Genomic DNA, 21,184 nt, shown 5'->3' on the forward strand with positions numbered 1-21,184 from the left:
AATAGATGGGGAAACAGTGTCAGACTTTATCTTTTTGGACTCCAAAATCACTGCAGATGGTGACTGCAGCCATGAAATTCAAAGACACTTACTCCTTGGAAGGAAAGTTATGAACCTAGACAGCATATTAAAAAACAGAGACATTACTTTGTCAACAAAGGTCCGTCTAGTCAAGGCTATGGTTTTTCCAGTAGTCATGTATGGATGTGAAAGTTGGACTATAAAGAAAGCTGAGCACCAAAGAATTGATGCTTTTGAACTGTGGTGTTGTAGAAAACTCTTGAGAGTCCCTTGGACTGCAAGGAGATCCAACCAGTCCATCCTAAAGGAGATCAGGCCTGGGTGTTCATTGGAAGGACTGATGTTGAAGCTGAAACTCCAATACTTTGGCCACCTGATGCGAAGAGCTGACTCATTTGAAAAGACCCTGATGCTGGGAAAGATTGAGGGCAGGAGGAGAAGGGAAGGACAGAGGATGAGATGGTTGGATGGCATCACCAACTCGATGGGCATGAGTTTGTGCAAGCTCTGGGAGTTGGGGATGGACAGGGAAGCTTGGTGTGCTGCAGTCAGTGGGGTTGCAAAGAGTCAGACACAACTGAGTGACTGAATAACAAAGGTCATCAAGCTGTATATTCTTAAGATCTCCATATGTACTGTTTGTGATCATACCTCAATAAAACCATGGGTAGCGAAAAGTATTTTTAAACAGTTTCTTGTGTTTCTTAAAAAATGACTGAGAATAAGAGTGAATCAGGTGGATGAGTCTGAGAACCAGGTTTATGGCATCTATTACATCCCTCCTCTGACACCTCCTTCCATCTACATCCTAGTTTTCTTTTGACTCTGCTTTTTCATTTGAACTTATTAATTTTTTTCATGAGAAATTGATTAGGGATTATTTCCCCTTATTTACTTTGTGTTGTGTTTTTCTTATTTTTGATTTACTAGAGGTTCACCATCTCATTGTAGACTCTACTAATGTCATCAAATAACACCACATACCTTGCCTAGGATATTTTAACTATCACCCTTGGGCTTAATTTTCTTTAGTTGTTAGGGAATATTTGTTTATCTAAAATAGGGCTTTGTGAATCTTTTGATGAGTGGATATTTATATAGATTCTCTAATTGAATTTGAGATTGCTCTTTAAATAGGATTATAATCCTTCCTAAGACATGGATACAGTTGTAGGAAAAACTACTTGGACAGGCTATGTGATTTTTAAGATGGTTTAGATATAAAGACTTTGCCATGGGGTTTCTGCAGCACATAGGAAACAAAGTTCAAAACATGGGTCCCAGATAACAGGAACATATGGGATGATCCAGAACTCTGCTCTCTGAATGTGGCTTTTAGAATATCCATTCTAAGTAAATGGGAAGTGTAGTGCTCTGCGAATGAAGCAGCCATACCCGTGTCTATGGGATACTGAGGAAAAGGAAACAAGACAACATGCTTGTTCAGTGAAGAAAGGACAGCCGGAAGAAACTGTCTACAGTCGTGGTCAGGGCAGAAGGTTAAGGAATTAGAGGCACGGGTACACAGAAAGAATGAGCAGTGTATAGGGTGGATTTACTTCTCTCTCAGTAGTTCTTACTTGCCTTGCTAGAACAGTTTCTGTGTCTGAACTTTTCTCTTTCACAGTGAAATAACTCTTTAAATAACTAGAGAAAGATAAAATTTGACACATTATACTGTAAGCAATGGAGTGTTACTCAGAGAGCAGAGAAGAAAGTTGGTGTGAAAAGACAGCTCTTTCATAGAATAGTTCCTCGCCTTCTTTCCTTACTTTGAAACTTAAGATTATCCACAGAGAGAAATTTGGCTTTGACCACTTAAAGTCATATAGTTAAGATTCTTGATGATCCGGAGGTCAGATCTGATCCCAGTAGGTTGACAGAGAGCTGTGGTTGGGATTCGTTCTAAACATCTGTGAATCCAGTGTTCTGTGGATGCTTTCTTAGATGGAGAAGGGAGAAAAAAAAAGTTTTCTTCTTGTCCTCTTCATTCCCTTACCAACAGTCTCAAAACTACAGAAAGACAATATAGTAAGTATCACAAGGACTTTGACTGGGAGGCAGAATCAAATGATAAGAGCCTTTGGAGTTTGACAAGGCTGAATTCACATCTTTGGTCCACAACTCACAAGGTATTTTCATATGGCTTAACTTCTCTACCCTTATCTATAACGAGAGGGTTAAATACCTCATGGGGTTCTGGTGAGAATTACATGAGAAACTATTTTCAAAACACTTGGCACATAGTCAGTGCTCAACATATGGAAGCAGCTGCTCTGGTGATGGTGGTGGGGTTTGTGGTGATACTGTGGGTGATGATGCTTTCTCTAAACTGTTCACCTCTACTCGTTTTTACTACTATGACATAGCACCAAGTATTGTATAATTGAAGTACATAGTAATTGAAAGTTATGAATACTAAGCTTTCTGTATTTATTTGAAATATGTGAGATTCCTATGTATCTTTCTTAGTTGCATTTAGTTATATCTATGTATGAAACAGTGGATGGCATCTCCCTTTTTGTAGAAGAGAATGAGACAGCCCCAAAGCATAGAGTTGGACGGCAGTGTGTACCTACTTTGCAGTCTAGAACTATTGCTTCATTTAGATACACCAAAGTTTTAAATGCCATAGTGTCTTTCCTTGCAAATCACATAAATGTCAAGGAAATGTAGATGCATGAAATGACACTGCAGTAAATCATTTAGTGCAAAGTTTTATGGTACAAGGGAGACTGTAAATAGAGAATAGGAGGTAGATGGAATAATTCAAATTAGATGATGTGAATCTGCATATATTTGTGAAGGAAGTGGGTTGATGTGGTTACTAAAGAGCTCCATGGTGAAAATCAAAAATGTATTATCACAGATCTTAACTTATGCCCAGTGAGGGTCCTCACTATAGTAATAAGCCTGACTTTGAATTTACAATATGAATTTTCACCATGGTACTTTTCTTGGTTTCCCAAAACTTTTTTTTAAAAAAGGTATTTTAAATGAATTGATAAGTAATATGAACTATTTAAGTCCTTTGGTAATTTACTTTCAGTTCATTTAGTTGATATTTATTGACTCTCTTGGAATACGGAAATATTGTAGGTGCATCAAGAGGCAGTATGATGTTGCCTATAGAGCTTTTTATAAGACTGCGTGACTCAAATCTCCCTGAATCCCAGGTTACTCATATATTCAGAATATGATGATAATGCTTAGGTCATTTTTCATCTTCTCTGACATTCTATTTCTATTCATGTGTAGTCTCTGTACACTAAGAGTATCATAGCCTCATAAGATATAACCTAGTTGTGATTATCTAGGTTGTGATTTGAAAGTGTTCCTGGGGGTATCCAAAGGCAGTTTTGGTCAGATTAAGTTTTTTTATGTTCCAGATTCTTATCCTGGTCCTAGAGTTTGGTGGTTCATCCCTAGAAAGAATCTACTTCATAAACAGATTACTTAATGAAGAGGGTGAAAGCACCAATTTTTATTGCTTAATGCTTTGATTATTATTGCCTGAGTTTCTGTTTATCCTTTCTTAGAAAACCTATGGATGCTGTGGTAACCAGAAGTAAAAAGGGAAATGGGAGAATGAATAGTTAGACTGTGAATTAGCAAAGCTCCAAAATGCTTTCTAGAATTAGAAAAATGTTTAACAATGAAAATATACATTTCTGCAATTATCACTATGTTTGGAAATAAAGAATTAGCTTGAGTGGGAGGAAATGGGGTGGAAAGTGATTGGAGGACAGTTAAGTAATTCAGTATGTTAAGGTAGTATATAGCATATGGTCAAGTATAAGTGCCTTTGGCTCTATTGATATAAACTGATAGATTTGTTTCTTATTAATGCTAAAGTTGATAAGCTATTTAATATTTTGAGATAAATAAAAAGTGATGGAGATAAAAATTCAAACCTTGGTCTTTCTGATTGTGAGCTATCTTATTTTAATTTTATTAGGTCAATTTTGCTTCTCCTTGGCAATCTGTTTTGACTGCTCGAAACAAGCTTTTCAAATGTTATCTTCTCAGACTCCAGCTTAATTGGACTTTTAGCTGTTTAATTTTTACAACATCTCCTTGTTCAGTTTGTCAGGACCTTTAAATATCAATCTTGGCCTAGATTATTATTTTGGACTTTAAGTTAAAAAGCATGCCCCAGCAGATACGCAGAATCTGAAGAGTTGGCTCCTGAGCTACTACTGTCCTACCTGTTTGGACTTAGTTTTTATGTCTTGGATAACCTGTCAACCCTGTTATTATCTGAACCTGTTTCTGCCCAACTGTTCCAGTAGAAGACAATGTAAGATTTACTGTTGCTTTTTAGGTAATGATTTACTGGAAAGATACAGATTTAGGATTGGGTAGAAGTAACAAATAGCTGTATGAGTTTGTCTAAATTTCTTAACCTCACAGAGAGGTGAGGTTTATTCATCTATAAGAAAGAATAATGCCAACTTCTTGGGGTGATTGAGAGAATTAAGTGAAATAACATAAGATGTCAGCTGCCTAAGACAGAGTGTCTTTCCCTTTTCTCTGCCTTCAGTGTTATCTCTGGACTTACATTTTAGTCTTTCCTAATTGCTTCACTGCACTCCCACTCTCATTGTTGAAAAGCCATAGGGCTTCTCACAGCTTTGATCTGCTGCCTCTGAGTATTCACATGGGACATAGCCTAACAACTGTGTTGAATTATATGGCTTCTTGGTGGCACCTGTTCTAGGTTTCCAACATGCCATTTAATGTGGATTTCTTTTTGTGACTTTTCTCTTTAGGCTACTTTATGCTTCCATTGCCTCATTCTGACTTGGTCTCTATTCCCTAACTTAAGTATTTCCATTTGTTGTCTAAATCACCTACAGAGTATGGGTCTTCAGAACATACAAACAGAACCATCTAGAGGAGGAACATTTTTAGAATGTGTAATTTCACTGTTTATTAGTTATTTTTTATTCTATAAAATAGTTTTCAATCAAATAAAATTTATAACATTTCTTTTTTTTTTTTACTTTCTCAAAGATAGAAGCCAGACATACAAATCATAAAATATCTCTTATTTAATTGTGGAAAAAATGTTATAGTACTCATGCTGGTGATTATGCAACTAAGTGACACTCAGGAATATCTAGGAACATTGTAAATCAGAACATACCGTAGGCAGAGCTATTTATAGTTAGGTATTTGGAAATCTGGCTTCTATCCGTGTTCCTCTTCATATATACACATGTACATTATGAATCATTCTCATTCTAGTAGATTCAAGAAATAACCTTAAAGGAATTATCTGAAGTATATAAAAAGGCATGCAAATTTAAAACTTCATTCTGGTATTGTTTGTTCTATTTGTTCAATTTAAAGCCTGCTACTTTTGTAAAAGGGCTTCCCTGGTGACTCAGTGGTAAAGAATCTGCCTGCCAATAGAAAGGGGTTCAGTCTCTGGGTTCTGAAGATCCCCTGGAGAAGGAAATGGCAACCCACTCCAGTATTCTTGCTTGGGAAATCCCATGGACAGAGAAGTCTGGAGGGCTGTAGTCCATGAGGTCGCAAAAGAGTCAGACGTAATTTAGCGGCTAGACAACAGCAACAACTTTTGTAGACGGCCCTGGCCCAGAGAAACATGTGGAAAAAAAAAAAAATATATATATATATATATATACACACACATATGAAAACTATAGTCAGAATCTGGCATAATAGGAAAAGGAAAAAAAAAAAAAACAAAACATAAACCATCAACAACAGAAGAATGGACAAATGAATTATGGTATAGTCCTAAAATGGGATACTGTGGAATAATTAAAGGAATAAACTACAACCACATGTATTTCATTAAAAAAAAATTCACATTCATAACACTGAGAGCAAGTTGTAGAAGGATATCCTGTGTAGTAATAGAAAGTTCCAAATACATAAAATAAGATGTTGTTTTTTATCATATACTTGTCATATAGTGTTTTTATAATACAAATGGTATACTTAACACAAGAAATGGTCACCTCTGGGGAGAGGGAAGAAAATGATTTAAGGAGGCCATATAGGGCTGTTGGGAGAAGGCACCAGCACCCCACTCCAGTGCTCTTGCCTGGAAAATCCCATGGATGGAGGAGCCTGGTAGGCTGCAGTCCATGGGGTCGCTAAGAGTCGGACATGACTGAGAGACTTCAATTTCACTTTTCACTTTCATTCATTGGAGAAGGAAATGGCAACCCACTCCAGTGTTCTTGCCTGGAGAATCCCAGGGTCGGGGCAGCCTCGTGGGCTGCTGTCTATGGGATCACACAGAGTCGGACACGACTGAAGCGACTTAGCAGCAGCAGCAGCATAGGGCTGTTGACTATATTTCTAATGTTTAGTGGATATGTGTGCTTGTCATAAAATTATATATATTTTTCTGTATGACTGAAATACTTCATTATTTCAAAAAAGAAGGATCCACTGAGTAATATAAAGAGTCAGACTTTAAAAACTTATCAGGCTTTTCAGACCAGATGATAAATAGCAGAAATAAAATGAATATTCATCTGGGGAAGAAATGGATATGTCCTCCATACTGTATAACTCAGACCTGGGACTAAAATATAATTCACTAGTGTAAAAATGAATCTTTCAAAGAAATAGCAAATTACTGATTTTGATATCAGTGTTTTAAAAATTAGCTTAGAGTGTGTGCTCATAAACTTCAGTGCTTATTTTTTGAGAAAATTTACCCTTTTATTAATTTTTTCAGAAAACTCTTTTGTTTTTAACCATTCTTTTCATTTTATATGTGTTAAATCATAAAGTAGTAAACACTTTGGTTTCTAGATAAGTTAGGAAATTGTTTTCATTTGCTCTTCAAGAACTACAGTAGTTTTGAAGGGATTGCTGAAATTTATTCTCTCTGGAAACATTCCTTCTCAGTTTAATTAAGATTTTGAGTATTGTTTATCTATTGTTTATTTAGGGGAAAAAACATTTTGTGAATGAAGAGCTGGGATTTATGAATTTTAGCTGAGTATTATAGTGACATGACTAATGGTGATGGAACTAATATTTAAGATGTTTGCCATCAGGTGCTATTAATTTCAAAATTATTTGAAAGGAAGGGTTATCATGATGGAGAAAACCTTTAAAGAAATTCCTAATTGAAAAATAAATTATTTTAATTTTTGTTGGAATTTCATTTTAATCCATCAACCTTATGATTTGCTTTCTTGTATTTCAGGGAAAGGTGGCCCAGACAGCATGTATGTCAGCTTGCAAGCATTTAGCCACATCTTTGATGCAACTTTTGCTGGAAGCTGAAGTAAGGCAGCTCACCTTGGGAGCATTACAGCAATTCAACTTGGATGTCAGAGAATGTGAACGTAAGACAGTAAACCATCTCTTTGTTTATTTGTTTTACCTGCCTACTCACTTCTGCAGGAAAAAAGTTTTAGGTCTGTGGGGTTTTGGTCCTAATGGAGTCAAAAAATATCTAAGTGACAGAAATAATTTGTAGGTCTAAAAGTAAGAGTCTGTCAGCAAGCTAATTTGAACACCCAAAAGTGCATAGGCCCACATATAGGAAAAAGACCTCTGGCCGCATGGAAGTCTAGGGGGAATACAAGGCAGACATGCATTTCATACACAGCAAAGGAAACCTGATTAGTTCATAGATTTCAAAAGAATGCAGTTCTCAACCATTTGCTTTTTATCTTGTAATTTAAAATTATTTTTTCATCTTATGTGCAAACTCTTCTTAGTCTAAAGAATAAATGGAGTATACATTTATCAGTCAGAAATGCTTTCTATGACAGGTAGAAACAGAAAACCTTAGACAGAGTAGTTAAGTAGGTTTTGATTTTCTCAGAGACAGTGGGTTGCTGTACTAATTTAGTTGTTCAGTGATGTCATCAAGGACCCAGGGCTCTTTTGTTCCCTCTCCTGTGTCACACTTAGGAATATAGAATTTTCCTCCTCATCTATATTATAGTCAGAAAGGACTCACATTCAATGGACAAAAAAGGTGCCAAGATCACCTAGTCTTTTTTATTTAAAAAATTAAAATCTTTTCAGTAAACCCTTAACAAACTTTCCTGTATGCCTCGTTGATCAAAATATAGTTGTATAATACTGAAGAAGTGAATGAGTCTTATTTTCGTGTGTAATTAGTAGATTTATCACAGTCCAGATTCTAATCTAGTTTCATAAATAAATAAATTATTCATTAAATGCAAAATATATATATATATATATAGTTGTATGATCACCTCCAGCTCTCAGGGAGGCTGGGGGATTGAGTATCTGGCAGAGTGAAAGAGGAGCATCATTCCTGACATAGTTCATTTATCATGAATCATCTACTTGGAATTAAACATGAAATCAGGCTTTGGTTAGCAAAGAAGGAAGGGATGAAAAGTGTTGTAGTGTTCACTGTGCCATCGGTGAGAAATGAAAATGAACTAAAATGATATGACTTCTGGAAACTTCTGTTTCTAGAAAAATTAAAATAGTGAAAAATTACGTAAGTGTACTAATACTTCTGCCTCACCTTTTTATTTTTCTACTGCTTATTGGTTTCCTTTGGTGGACATTTTTTTTTTTTAATGTACCACACAACCACAGGATCTTAGTTCTCCAACCAGGTATTGCACCTGGGTTCCCTGCACTGGAAGTGTGGAGTCCTGACCACTGGACTGCCAGGGAATTTCCACCTCTTGGTTGACTTTTGATGGCTGGAAATTAAGGCTATGCTATTTTTAGTTAATTAAATAAGACTTCCAGTTCCAGCATCATGGTGTAACAGCTATCAAAGTCACCCTTTTGCCATAAACAGCTCTAAAACTGGATTAACTGTATGAAGCAACCTTTTTCATGCATTAGACAGCAGACAGCACATGACTATGATCCTTCAAAGGGGAAGTGCACAAGGTAACCTTGACATTTGCTCTTGTTTTCTGTCTAAGGGCACTATCCAGACACAGCACAGAAAAGTAGAACCCCTATAAAAAGCTGTGTTTTACATAGGAAAATACCCAGAGATTGGCATATAGAACTGTTGAGACACCTTAGCTTAGGTTTATGGACCAAGGTACCATAGAGCAAGGAGTTGTTTAGAGAAATAGCTCTAGAAATATGCATTGGAGATCCCTTGCATCTTTGATCAAAAACTAAGTTGCCATGTGTGGTGTAAAACTCTGAGAGGCTTAGCAGAGAATAGCCACTATGGAGCTATGAGCTGAATAGGAATGCCAGATGTCACAGAATGCTAGGAAGCTCTGGAATTCTGACCAACCAGAATGGAAAGACCACCTTAACATATTGTGCATTCAGTAATACCCTTGAAAGTTAGGCATTAAGAATACTTTTCAAGCTCGGGAGTAAGAGCTAATCTTGATCCACCCTAATAAAGCCTAATAACAAGACTTGACAAGATGAAGGTAATCCGCCAGTAAAATAACTGCCTGCCAAAACATTCAAGAGTCTTTGAAGGAAGAGGAACATGAAAAAGTTTTCAGATTCCCACCATCTAGCATCTACAATTTCACATCAAAAAACTAAAATTTGGGACTTCCCTGGTGGTACAGTGGACAAGAATCCACCTGCCAATGTAGGAAACACAGGTTCAATTCCTAGTCCAGGAAGATTCCACATTCCGCTGAGCAGCTAAAGCCTGTAAACTATGACTGATGAAGCCCATGCGCCCTAGAACCAGCAGGCGGCAACTGCTGAGCCTGTGTGCCTAGAGTCCGTGCACAAGAGGAGCCACTGCGATGAGAAGCCTGCTCACTGCAGCGGGGATGAGCCCCCGCTCTCTGCAAGTAGAGAAAGCCTGTGTGCAGCAGTGAAGACCCAGTGAGACCAAAAAAATAAGATAAACATTAAAAAATTAAAAAAACCCTAAAATATGACAAACAAATATGTAGGGAAATATGACCCATAACAAGAAAAAATGAAAAATAGAAATAGACCCATTGATTATACAAATGTTGAAAATAGTGGACAGGGCCTTTAGAAAACAGAATATAGTCAATAATATAAAGGAAAAGGTGGAATGACTATAGCTGAAATCTTTTTCAGGTTCGATTAAAAAAAGTGTTAACTCACTGATTTAAAAAGCTTAACAAATTTTTAGCAAGATAAACGTATAGCCACACCCAGGCACATTATGGTCACTAAAAATAGCAATAAAAGAGAAAATCTTCAAAGCAGAAGAAAATACACATTACATAATAAATAACGATGATAAGAATTAGAAACAGTGCAATCCAGAAAGCAGTAGAAGGACATCTTTACAATACTGAAAGAAAAAGAAAAAGTCTGTTAATCTTAACTCAAAAATTCTTTTTCTTGTGAAAAATATCCTTCAAAGATAAAGGTAAAATATAGACATTTTCAAATATGGAAGTTGAAAAAAATTGTCACCAGAAGATCACCGCCTTTAAAAGTTGGTTTTTCAAGTTGGAAGGAAATTATACTACCTGTCTGTCACCCCAGCTCTGCAGTGAAGATAACATTGTTCAAAGATGTAAACCACAGTATCTCTTTCCTCACATCTTTTTGTAGAATCTTGACACTACTAAGAATTGACATCTGTTAGAGGAAAGTGCGCAGTATTGTATGCATATTCAAAATTATTTAATTGAAAAAATAATCAACATCTAATTCCCCTTCTCTTGAATATGGGCAAGCTTGTGACTTGATTGTAACCCACAGAATGTGGCAAAAGTGGCTTTTGTGGCTAGATCATAAAAGACAATGCAGCCTCCATGTGCTTAGCTGCTATATAACAAGTCCCTCTACCCTGAGGCGTCCATGCTGTGAGGGAGCCTAAACCAGCTCATGTGGACAGACCACATGGAGGAACTCTGGTATATGACATATAAAACTGTATGCTGTTGCTACTGTGTTTTGTTGTACTCCTTCAAATAGTGCTAGATTTTGTTCTGACCTAGAATTGCATTACTGGTTGGATCCTTTTGAGATTTGTTTTTCATTTATTTTAGGTCTAGAGCAACCTTTTGTCTCAGTCAGATTTAACCCCAAATCTAAAGCAATGCCCTTTGAAATATTCTACCTCATTACCCCAAGTATATGAAGATATTTCAACTCTGGCTGGTGGAAACCCAAAGTATGCCTGGCTATATAAGAACTCCACAAATTATTCCGCCATTTCTTTCTCATAATTCTTTGCCCAGCCTTGGGTAGTTTCTTCTCATCCGTGTACATATAAATCTTCAGCCAGGTATTCAGTGGGACCCTTTTATAGTTTTCCTCTTGTAACTCTCTCCACGTGGTCATTGGCACTGCAAATGCTAGTTGCCTTGGCATCCTGGACTACAGTCTCTGACTTTTGAACTCAGACTAGCATGTTTATTTGGGTTCCCTCCCTTTGCCCACTATGCATCATACCTAGAAACTGCTGCTAGACATGCTCACCTGGATTGTTTTCTGTCAGGGATCCCAGCCCTGCATTGATTGTTATCTAATATCTAAAACCATTCTTTCAGATGCTTTGGCCAGTTTTCCAGGCTTTTGTGTGTATATATGTGCACAGTAAGAAGATGAGTCTTCTTCCTATTACTCTTTCATGAAATCAGGTGAATTCCATCATGACATTAAGTGAATTCTATGGTGGAATTAAGTGAATATCTTTTCAAGGTTTTACTTTTTAATTTATATGTTTTTGGAAGTAATATCTGCTTTTTTTAAATTTCCAGGGTAAAAAAGTACAAAAAATTATCATAATCTCATCATTCAAAAATAAGTACAATTCCAGGGATTGCATCCAGGCATGATAACATCCAGCGGCTAAGTCCGACTCTGTGCGACCCCATAGACAGCAGCCCACCAGGCTCCCCTGTCCCTGGGATTCTCCAGGAACACTGGAGAACTCCAAGAACACTGGAGTGGGTTGCTATTTCCTCCTCCAGTGCACGAAAGTGAAAAGTGAAAGTGAAGTCACTCAGTCGTGTCCAAGTCTTAACGATCCCATGGACTACAGCCTTCCAGGCTCCTCTGTCCGTGGGATTTTCCAGGCAAAAGAGTACTGGAGTGGGGTGCCTTTGCCTTCTCCGATAGCATCCAGCAGCCATAGAATTTTTTCTAGAGTTTGTTCAGCTTTATGTCCATTGAGTCCAATGATGCTATCTAACCATTTCATCCTCTATTACCCTTCTCTCCTTTTGCCTTCACTCTTTCCCAGCATTAGGATCTTTCCCAACAAGTTGGTTCTTTGAATCAGATGGCCAAAGTATTGGAGCTTCAGCTTCACCATCAGTCCTTCAATGAATATTCAGGGTTGCTTTCCTTTAGGATTGACTGGTTTGATCTCCTTGCTGTCCGTGGGACTCTTGAGTCTTCTCCAACACCACAGTTCAAAAGCATCAATTCTTCATGGTCCAATTCTCACAGCCATACATGACAACTGGAAACCCCATAGCTTTGACTATGCAGACTTGTCAGCAAAGTGATGTCTATGCTTTTTAATACACTGTCTAGGTTTGCGATAGCTTTCCCTCCAAGGAGCAAATGTCTTTTAATTTTATGGCTGCAGTCACCATCCACAGTGATTTTGGAGCCCACAGAAATAGAGTCTGTCACTGCTTCCACTTTTTCTTCTACTTGCCATGAAGTGGTAGGACCGGATGCCATGATCTTCGTTTTTTTTAATGTTAAGTTTCAAGCCAGCTTTTTCACTCTCCTTTCACCCTCATCAAGAGACTCTTTAGTTCTTCTTCACTTTCTGCCATTAGAGTGGTATCATGTGCATATCTGAGGTTGTTGATGTTTCTCCCAGCAATCTTTTTGATTCCAGCTTGAGCTTCGTCCAGCCTGGCATTTTGCAGGATGTACTCTGAATATAATTTAAATAAACAACCAGTACCATTGGTTGAATAGGAAAATTGAATGATTGGGAATGACTTGTGACTGCATTTTTGATAGAGCTAAAAGGTAAAGAGGGATGAAGGGTGATAAGCTAAAATATATTAGCCTTGAGGAGGAGGAGCACTGAGAGAATAAGGAAAATGCCCGTCTTATAGCCCAATTCGGAAATTTATTTTATATGGAAGAATGAACAGTTTCTACTTTAGACAATTTATAGGTGAATTGGTATCCTTAGTAGAGAGCCATATTTCAGTTAATATTGAGGAAGAGAGACCATTTAATGAAAAGTTGGAAACTGTGCAAATAGTTTGTTAATTTTGCAAAAGGAGTTCCAGGGGCCAGTGTCTTATCTGAAAAGCCATTCAATATCTGTAATAGCCCTTTGTAATTGGGATCAGCTTGAAGCTAACATTTGTAAAGCGTGACAGTGCCTCTAATAACCCTATTACCACTGAAATTTTTTCTCCGTATATTGAGGAGCCTCTAAGGTTCATTGATTTAGAATTTAATGTTTCATTTCTGATTGGCATTAATTTGTCTGTCAAAAAACTTTTCATGGACACTTATTTTAATTTAAAAGAAAGAATTCTATGTCTTTTGCTATACCATCCCCCTCATTTTCTTCTTTAGATGCTCAGTGGTCTATAAAAAATCTTAAAGAAATGATACATAAGATTCACATAACTATACAGAGGCGTATTAAAGCAACTCCAAATGACAAGATAATTAACACTTACATCTTTCTACCCAGTGGTGTGTACGTGAGGTATTTTTGCTATTGTCTGTGAGTCCTTGGAAGAACTGTGTATAGGTCTTAAATAAAACTTTGGACAAGATAGAATGTGAATGTATCTTTAGTGTTTGACTCTGAGGCCTGGCCTGCCACTTTGTTAGATTCAAATACTTAGACGAATTGTATGCATACAAGCATGAGATAATCAATTAGTATAGTGTAGTCATTAAGAACTCAAATTTTAGAGTCAGCTCAATCAGATGGATTCAAGTCACTACTTCTTTTTAGTGTGATCGTGTATAAATTATTTAACCTCTTACAGCTCCATTTATGAAATAGGTACAATAATAGTACCTAATATTACAGGAATGGGTTCAGAATTAAATGAGATAATGCATGGAAGAGTTTATTTCATTACTGGCAAAATATTAAATATGCAGTAAGGAATAACTTCTCCTATTGTTATCATTGTCAGCAGCCACAGCAGTTAATAAACATCCAGCAACTCTCAGAAGGTCCTTTGCAGACCATGCAGACCTTTGTCTGTAGTTTGTGAATCAGTTAGGTTTGGAGATGCCCTTTTATTTGATTTATGTTGTGCTTTTTTGTAGCTGTCTGTCAAACTTTAATATTTATTTGGAAAGTTATCATCCAGAACTGATAATTTTCCAATTCTTAGCTTATGCTTTTGCAAGAAATCAATTTCAGATGTTTACTAGAGATGGTACCTACTGCTTTGGATACCACCATCTAGGAATATTGTTGATTTCTTACTGACAGACTGTCAAACCAAGTACCTTTAAGGTGACAATTATTAGGACTTAGGAGATATGAAGAAAATATTCCTTTTCCTTTAAAAATTGACAGTAATCTCTTGGTATTTCTTCTCTGTTTGAGTTTCATCTTATATTCTCCATATGTTTGTATGTCTTATATGTAGTTTTGGATATTGGAACACTGGATCCCAACAGAGAAACTGGATTTTGAATACTAGCAGGTCTTGATGACCTAATGCTTACCTCCTTGATAAAACTTGGGCTATTGTAACTTTCGTACTAGGATGCTCAGTCTGTGTCCAACTTTGGAATTTCCAAACCTTTTACTTTGTATATTCTAAAAATATGGAGGTCTAGGTTCATATTCAGGCTCAACTACTTGTTAACAGCACTAATTCAGTAATTTGTTCATTTATTCAACAAATTCATGTGAAGCCCCTACTCCATGCAAAATACCATGCTGGAGGCTTGAAACAAAATGGGAAACCACTGATGTTAAATAGGAGGGTAATGAATCTAAATTCATTAGATATGTGGTTTGAAAAGGAACTCTCCAATTTATCAGGAGCCTCAGAGATCTGTTTTAAGTCTGTTGCAGTAATCCATAATAGAGATGATTTGGAAGCTTTAGCATATTTATGCATCATAATTCAAGCCATTGGAGTGAATGAAGCAACTCATCTAACCTCTCTTGAGTCCATCAGTAAACTGGAAATGCTAATCCCTGTGTATTTTTCTCACAGTATTGTTATGAAGTCAAATGAGATACTATACATAAAATCATTTGTATACAGCCATGGAAAATTTATTTATTATAGCTGTCATTTCTTTATCCATATGCTTTCATATGTTTTTATCTTGTTTTCTTTCCCACTTCCACTGTTATATGATTTATAATGTTAAATATTTTCAGATTTTAATAATCTGTTCACATTGCTAAATTATTTGAAAGATTGGTGTGTTAAAAATATAACAATTAAACCAAATCCAGGGGACATTTGGTTGTGAGGAAATACAGCAGCAATTGCATCTTTTTAAATTTGCCATAATCCATCTTTTCCCAGGGCCCATAAGCCTTTTGCACAGAATAGACCAAGTCCTTGTACAGAAAGGTTAATAGTATGCATCTTGCCAAATTCCCAGTTCTTTGATGGTCAAGTTAACCAGAGCTCGGTTTGCTATTTTGGAAAGGAACAAGGACTCCAAAGCCTTGTATTTCACCCTTCTTACCATAATAGCCCTTGCTTTACAGGTCAAGAAACCAATGTGGAGAATCTGCCTAAACTCAGGACTTAACAAAACAATTTCAGGTTAGATTCATGACTTTACTGAGTGAATTATGGTATAAAATATTGGCAGAACACCATTTGTCACTTAACTCCATAAACCCCACTCTAACTGAAAGATCAGATCACTTTCTACATTCCTAGAGAAGTAGTTTTAGCTCAAAGTCAGGATCAAATAAGCCCACTACTGAAAAGTCTGAATTTTCTATCTCTTAGTATATATTTACTAAAACAAATGGCTGCAAGTTTCCCTTGTGGTATAGCAGGCTCTCCTCTGACTCAGGTGTGAGATGTTTTAGCAAATCTTACTGGGGCAGACCTTAATAGGCTTGCTTATGATTTTGCAAGTGGATCTTCTGAACTAAAGAATCTTTATAAAGTTATCTTTCTGAATTTTAAGCACTAAGCCCAAATAACCTGCCATTTGAGATAACTGTACTCACTTTTTATTTTTTCTGTTACTTGGGTCCAGCTATCCTTGACTGTCCACCTCTGTATAGTTAATCATCCCTATAGACTCCCTACAAGACTCTGAGAACTTTCAGGCATCCCTTTACCAATCTCTTCCTGGTGAGAGGGAGACAGAAGAGAAGTGAGTCCTCAGGACCCTGGTCAGAAGCATCACAGAACCATATGTGACAGCTCTCATATCCATTCTTCTCTTACAACCTTTGAGGTTTACATTTGCAAAAGGAATTTTGATCTTGAATAACTACGCCAGTGTTAAACTCCCTGGTGGCTCAGATGGTAAAGACTCCACCTACAGTACAAGAGACATGGGTTCGATCCTTGGGTCAGAAAGATCCCCTGGAAAAGGGAATGGCTGCCCACTCCAGTATTCTTGCCTGGAGAATTCCATGGACAGAGGAACCTGGCGGAGTACAGTCCATGGTGTTGCAGAGTCGGACATGACTGCACAACTAACACTTTCACTTTTCATATTTTTCAAATCCAAACTGCATCAGCTAACCAAACCGTACACAGTGACTACTAGCTCATATATTAAATCAAGCCTCTCCAGTGAGACGCCTTATAGTAATTAACTTGTCATTCAAAATTATGTTTAGTTGTCCTTGAATAAGTAGTAAAAAATGCATATCCACACCGTTGTTTCCCCCCTCGCCCCCGCCCTAGAGATTCCTTAGAAAACTCTTCCGTTTCTTTCTGAATGTATTCTCTACTCTTATTTAGCATATCACCTTTAAGACCGTGTTGTATTTAGATCCTAGTCATGGGACAATATTCAGTAAGGGGTAGAGCAGAGCAGAGTGCTACTCTTCTATGGCAAGGGAGACACAACGGAAAGCAGTCTGGAGAAGGCTGAGGAATCAAGGTTTCAAAATTTCTCTTAGCACCCTTGCATTTTTCAAGGAAATGTGGTGAAAGTATGAAGACAGATGGTGTATCAGTTCATAACTTGAAAGATCAGTTTGTGCCCCATTTTCATTGCCCAGTGTTAGTAAAAGCTTTTACATGAAAACTTTTCATATTCTTCAGTTTACTTAAATTGAACGATGTCAGGACAACCTGGAGAAGGAAGTGGCAACCCACGCCAGTATTCTTGCTGGAAAATCCCCTGGACAGAGGAGCCTGGTGGGCTATAGTCCATGGCATCTCAAAGAGTCGGACAAGACCAAGCAACTAATTCTAAATTCTAGGACAACCTAGTCCTCCAAAGCTTCACCTTCAATGAGAACTTGTTCCCAGGTGACTAAAGATAATACCTTAATTTTGAGCTTGGCTGCCATATTCCACTGACCATTAACTTCTCATCCTAGGAAATGAAGGGATGTCTTAATGCTCTTTTCCCTGCCATCACCTGTTAATAAATACCAAATATTCTACTTTTTAAATAAAGTCTTTGGATTGCCAACTCAATCTTTAATCATCTGTCTTAATTAAATTATGCTTATTTGCATGAAACAAAAATTTATTCAAAATAGTTCAAAAAAAGAGGAGGGCTTATTTTGAATACATGGATTTCATAGGACCCCAGAAAAAGATAAATAGATCATTTAGGTTAGGGATCATGTCTGCTCACGCCTGTCTCCTTAGTCTCTTACATAGTACCTGACATGTGGTACTTACTTAATATTTATTTATTGAATGAATAAAAATGATTCAGCAACTACCCAAGTTTCTGGATCTTTCTGGTCAGCTCTGACGATGGAAGGGAATAGAAGTAAGAAGTGGCTTGGAATGGATGTCATGTGATGTGAACAGCAAGACAAACAGGGATGTAGTTGGAACCCTAAGGAATATTCTCTTAGGAGAATGGACAATTGGCAACTTGAGTACACATATCCTACCAACTTCTATGGATTATAAAGCCATTCTTGCCAACAACAGTCACTTTTTGATGTATCACCTGTATAATATATAATAATTAAAATCAGAGGTGATGCAAACAGATTGCCTTTGACATCAATCTGTTTCTATCACTTCTGATTTTTATCATTATATATTATATTTAGTAGTTTGGACATATTTTATTCCTCTTCTAAACCTCAGTCTCTCTACTTATAAAATGAATTTACAATTATACTATCTCACAGACTTGTTCAGTTAATTGAGTAATTAATACATAACAAATGCTCAGTAACTGCTAGCTGCTATTATCGTTGTCTATGTCATTATCATTGTCATAGAGTATTAACCTGGAAGGAAAGTTGTATTATGACCTCAGTTTTGCCACTAATTTGCTGTGTGATCTTGGTAATTCATTAAATCTGAATTTGGGCTTCTTGTTTATAATATGAGAACACTTGGCTAGACTAGTTTCTATTTAGTTCTGGCTTCCATGGTGGCTCAGACAGTAAAGAATCCACTTGCAATGTGGGAGACCTGGGTTCAATTACCAGGTTGAGAAGATTCCCCTGGAGAAAAAAATGGCAAACCACTCCAGTATTCTTGCCTGGAGAATTCCATGGATAGAGGAGCCTGGTGGGCTATTTAGTTCTAAGATATTACAGTTCATCATGGGAGGGAAGATTGTGTGGATATGTTTATATGTATGGAAAATTGTTATAATTTATATTGTTATATTAAATGAGATAATGTAATGAAATGCTTTATAAATCCTAATACATACATATTTGTAAGCACCAGTAAATATTAAATATGTTTCTTGTAGTTTTTATTATATTATGTATGATACCGTGTTCATCAGGGAACTTGATAACATGTTCATCAGGGAACAGAGTATATGGAAGTAGAAAGTAGGCTTTGAGTGATTGCCATTAAGGGTTCTTATAAACTTAATGACCATTGGAATAGGGTCAGTGATTTTTTTTCTCAAAGAAACTTTCTGTATGATTAAGACAAGATTGTCCCAGGCTGCTTTGTGCTATTTACTTTGGATAATATTAGTTTAGGAAGAAAGCAAGCTGTCTAGTCAATACCTAAAGCACTATGAAACAGTGAAAGTGTTAGTCACTCAGTTGTGTCCAACTCTTTGCGACCCCGTGAACTATGTAACCCGCCAGGCTCCTCGGTCCATGGGCTTCTCTGGGCAAGAATACTGGAGTGGGTTGCCATTTTCTTCTCCAGGGGATCTTCCTGACCCAGGGATTGAACTGTGGTCTCCTTCATTGCAGGCAGATTCTTTTACCATCTGAGCCACCAGGGTATCCCCTAGAAATGTCAGTGTGGTTTTGGGGAAAACCAGAGTTGCCGTGGTGAAACATGTTAGCAGTCCTGAATTTCAGAAGTCTAAAGAGTATGATTACATTTCTTTTGGGAACTTACTTACTAGAACCTGAGTACTAATATAGTACTGATATGAGAAATAGATTTTTAAAAATTGGCTTTCTATAAGATTTACTTTAATCTTAGAAATGTTAAACTATTGTAGCAAATGGTATCATTACATATTATGAGATTCTTGTGAAAAGTCTTGAATTTACTTCCTTTCCTATTAAAGCATAGGTTTTATGTTTTATCCAGAAGACACTTTTCAAATTGTATCTTAATTATTTTAATTGTACCTCTTCAAGTCTTAAAAAGAAAGCCCTGTTAAGCCCTCTTAAGAATATAAGGCTTGAAAAGAGACAAATGGAGAAAGTTTGAGCCCAATAAAATTTTAAACCTCATCTTCCTAAGTTATATCAAAATAACAGATGCCTCCTTTGTTTGAGGATATATAATGCCTGAAGATGCAAATTTCCTGTTGCAGACTACTGAAGGACATTTTGTGTGTTTCAGTATCATTAATTTCAGATCCCTTAGCTTCTATCCTTGGCCTCATCTTTCTAAATTGCAGTTTTAAAACAAGCTTTCCTGTTCTGCCCTCTTCCATCTGAGAAACATTACAGTGGAAAGATTGATGATAGACTTCGAGTTTGTATGCAGAAAAATAAACTTGCTTCCTATAATTTGCAGTGTTCTGCACATGTGAAAATCTAAGGATAATTAGTTGTTATTGCTTTAATGTGATGGAGACAATAACTTGTTCTATGAGACAAGCTCCATGGCTAATGAATTTTGTCTTTTGGTTGATTGACTGGTTAATGGAATCAGAAAGAAATATTTTATGTTTCTTCTTCAGAAAAATGCTTTCATTATCTGTTGGAAATGTACAGGGATTTGGGTGGCCACTCTTTGTTAGAACACATCTTTCTTTATTCTATCATTTGTATTCCCTTTTTCTCAGTTTTGTTCTATATTCTTGTTTCTCATTCTCATTTTGACTCAATATTTGCAATGAAACTCACATTTGCAAGGGAAAATCATTAAGTTGGCAGTTATATATGCATATGTATTAAATATAGTTATAGTTATCAATATTTCATTCATTCTCTTCATTCCTTGTTTTCTCTGCAAGACCTGGACCACTGTAGATGTTCTATACAAGAAATCAAATTTAAAACTAAAGTGCAGTGGGAATTTGTAGGATGAAAATAGAGGCCATTTTTCTGAGAGGTACTTTCTCAGTCACACAGCTCTCAATCAACCTATGCAAAGGCTTCCCCAGAAACATACAGGTTGTGTGGCTTTGTCTCTCTCCATCTTCCCAGGCCCTTACTAGTTCTTTTTAAAAGTAGGATTGAGCTTGAATTCTTAGATCTAAAATGGTGTGGGAAGAACACAACTGCAGATATCTTCCTTCTGTCAAAAATAGGCAATACAAAACCCTGCTTTGCTTGCTGTTTTCTTCCCACACCGGCAACGTTTGTCATGCTAGGTGCTGTGCTGTTATGACGTGCCTTTCTTAGCCACGGAAAACCCAAACAGAAGGCTTCACTGCTGTTTAAAGGGCCATGTCACTTCTCTTTGACTATGGATGATGGACCCTGTACTCTCTGAAAGGACTTTTCCCAGACATGGATCAGTGAGTAGTGCCCACTCAGCAGTTATTTTGGTTTATGGGCTGAAGTTCCTTGAATTCCAGGAGATGAGACACTCATTGTCTCTGTGAGCCCATTGCCAGATGCCTAGTCGTTTGATAGTATGTGCTGCCAACCTGAGCGCTGAAGGCAGGCAACCTGCTCTTCCTCACCATGGCGAAGATGCCATCCCTGTCA

The 21,184-nt window shown here is 37.0% G+C and overlaps 1 protein-coding gene across 5 annotated transcripts in view; it reads left to right on the top strand.

Moving 5' to 3' along the window:
- The window catches only part of EXOC6B (exocyst complex component 6B), a 723,334-nt gene that overhangs the window by 522,936 nt on the left and 179,214 nt on the right, over window positions 1-21,184 (top strand). For all 5 annotated transcript variants that reach the window (XM_045162201.1, XM_045162198.1, XM_045162202.1 and 2 more), the window contains one exon: window positions 7,223-7,364. In XM_045162201.1, the coding sequence (XP_045018136.1) occupies window positions 7,223-7,364 (142 nt within the window). The remainder of the gene's footprint in view (window positions 1-7,222; window positions 7,365-21,184) is intronic.

Source organism: Bubalus bubalis, chromosome 12 (assembly GCF_019923935.1).
Source record: "Bubalus bubalis isolate 160015118507 breed Murrah chromosome 12, NDDB_SH_1, whole genome shotgun sequence".
Lineage (NCBI taxonomy): Eukaryota > Metazoa > Chordata > Mammalia > Artiodactyla > Bovidae > Bubalus > Bubalus bubalis.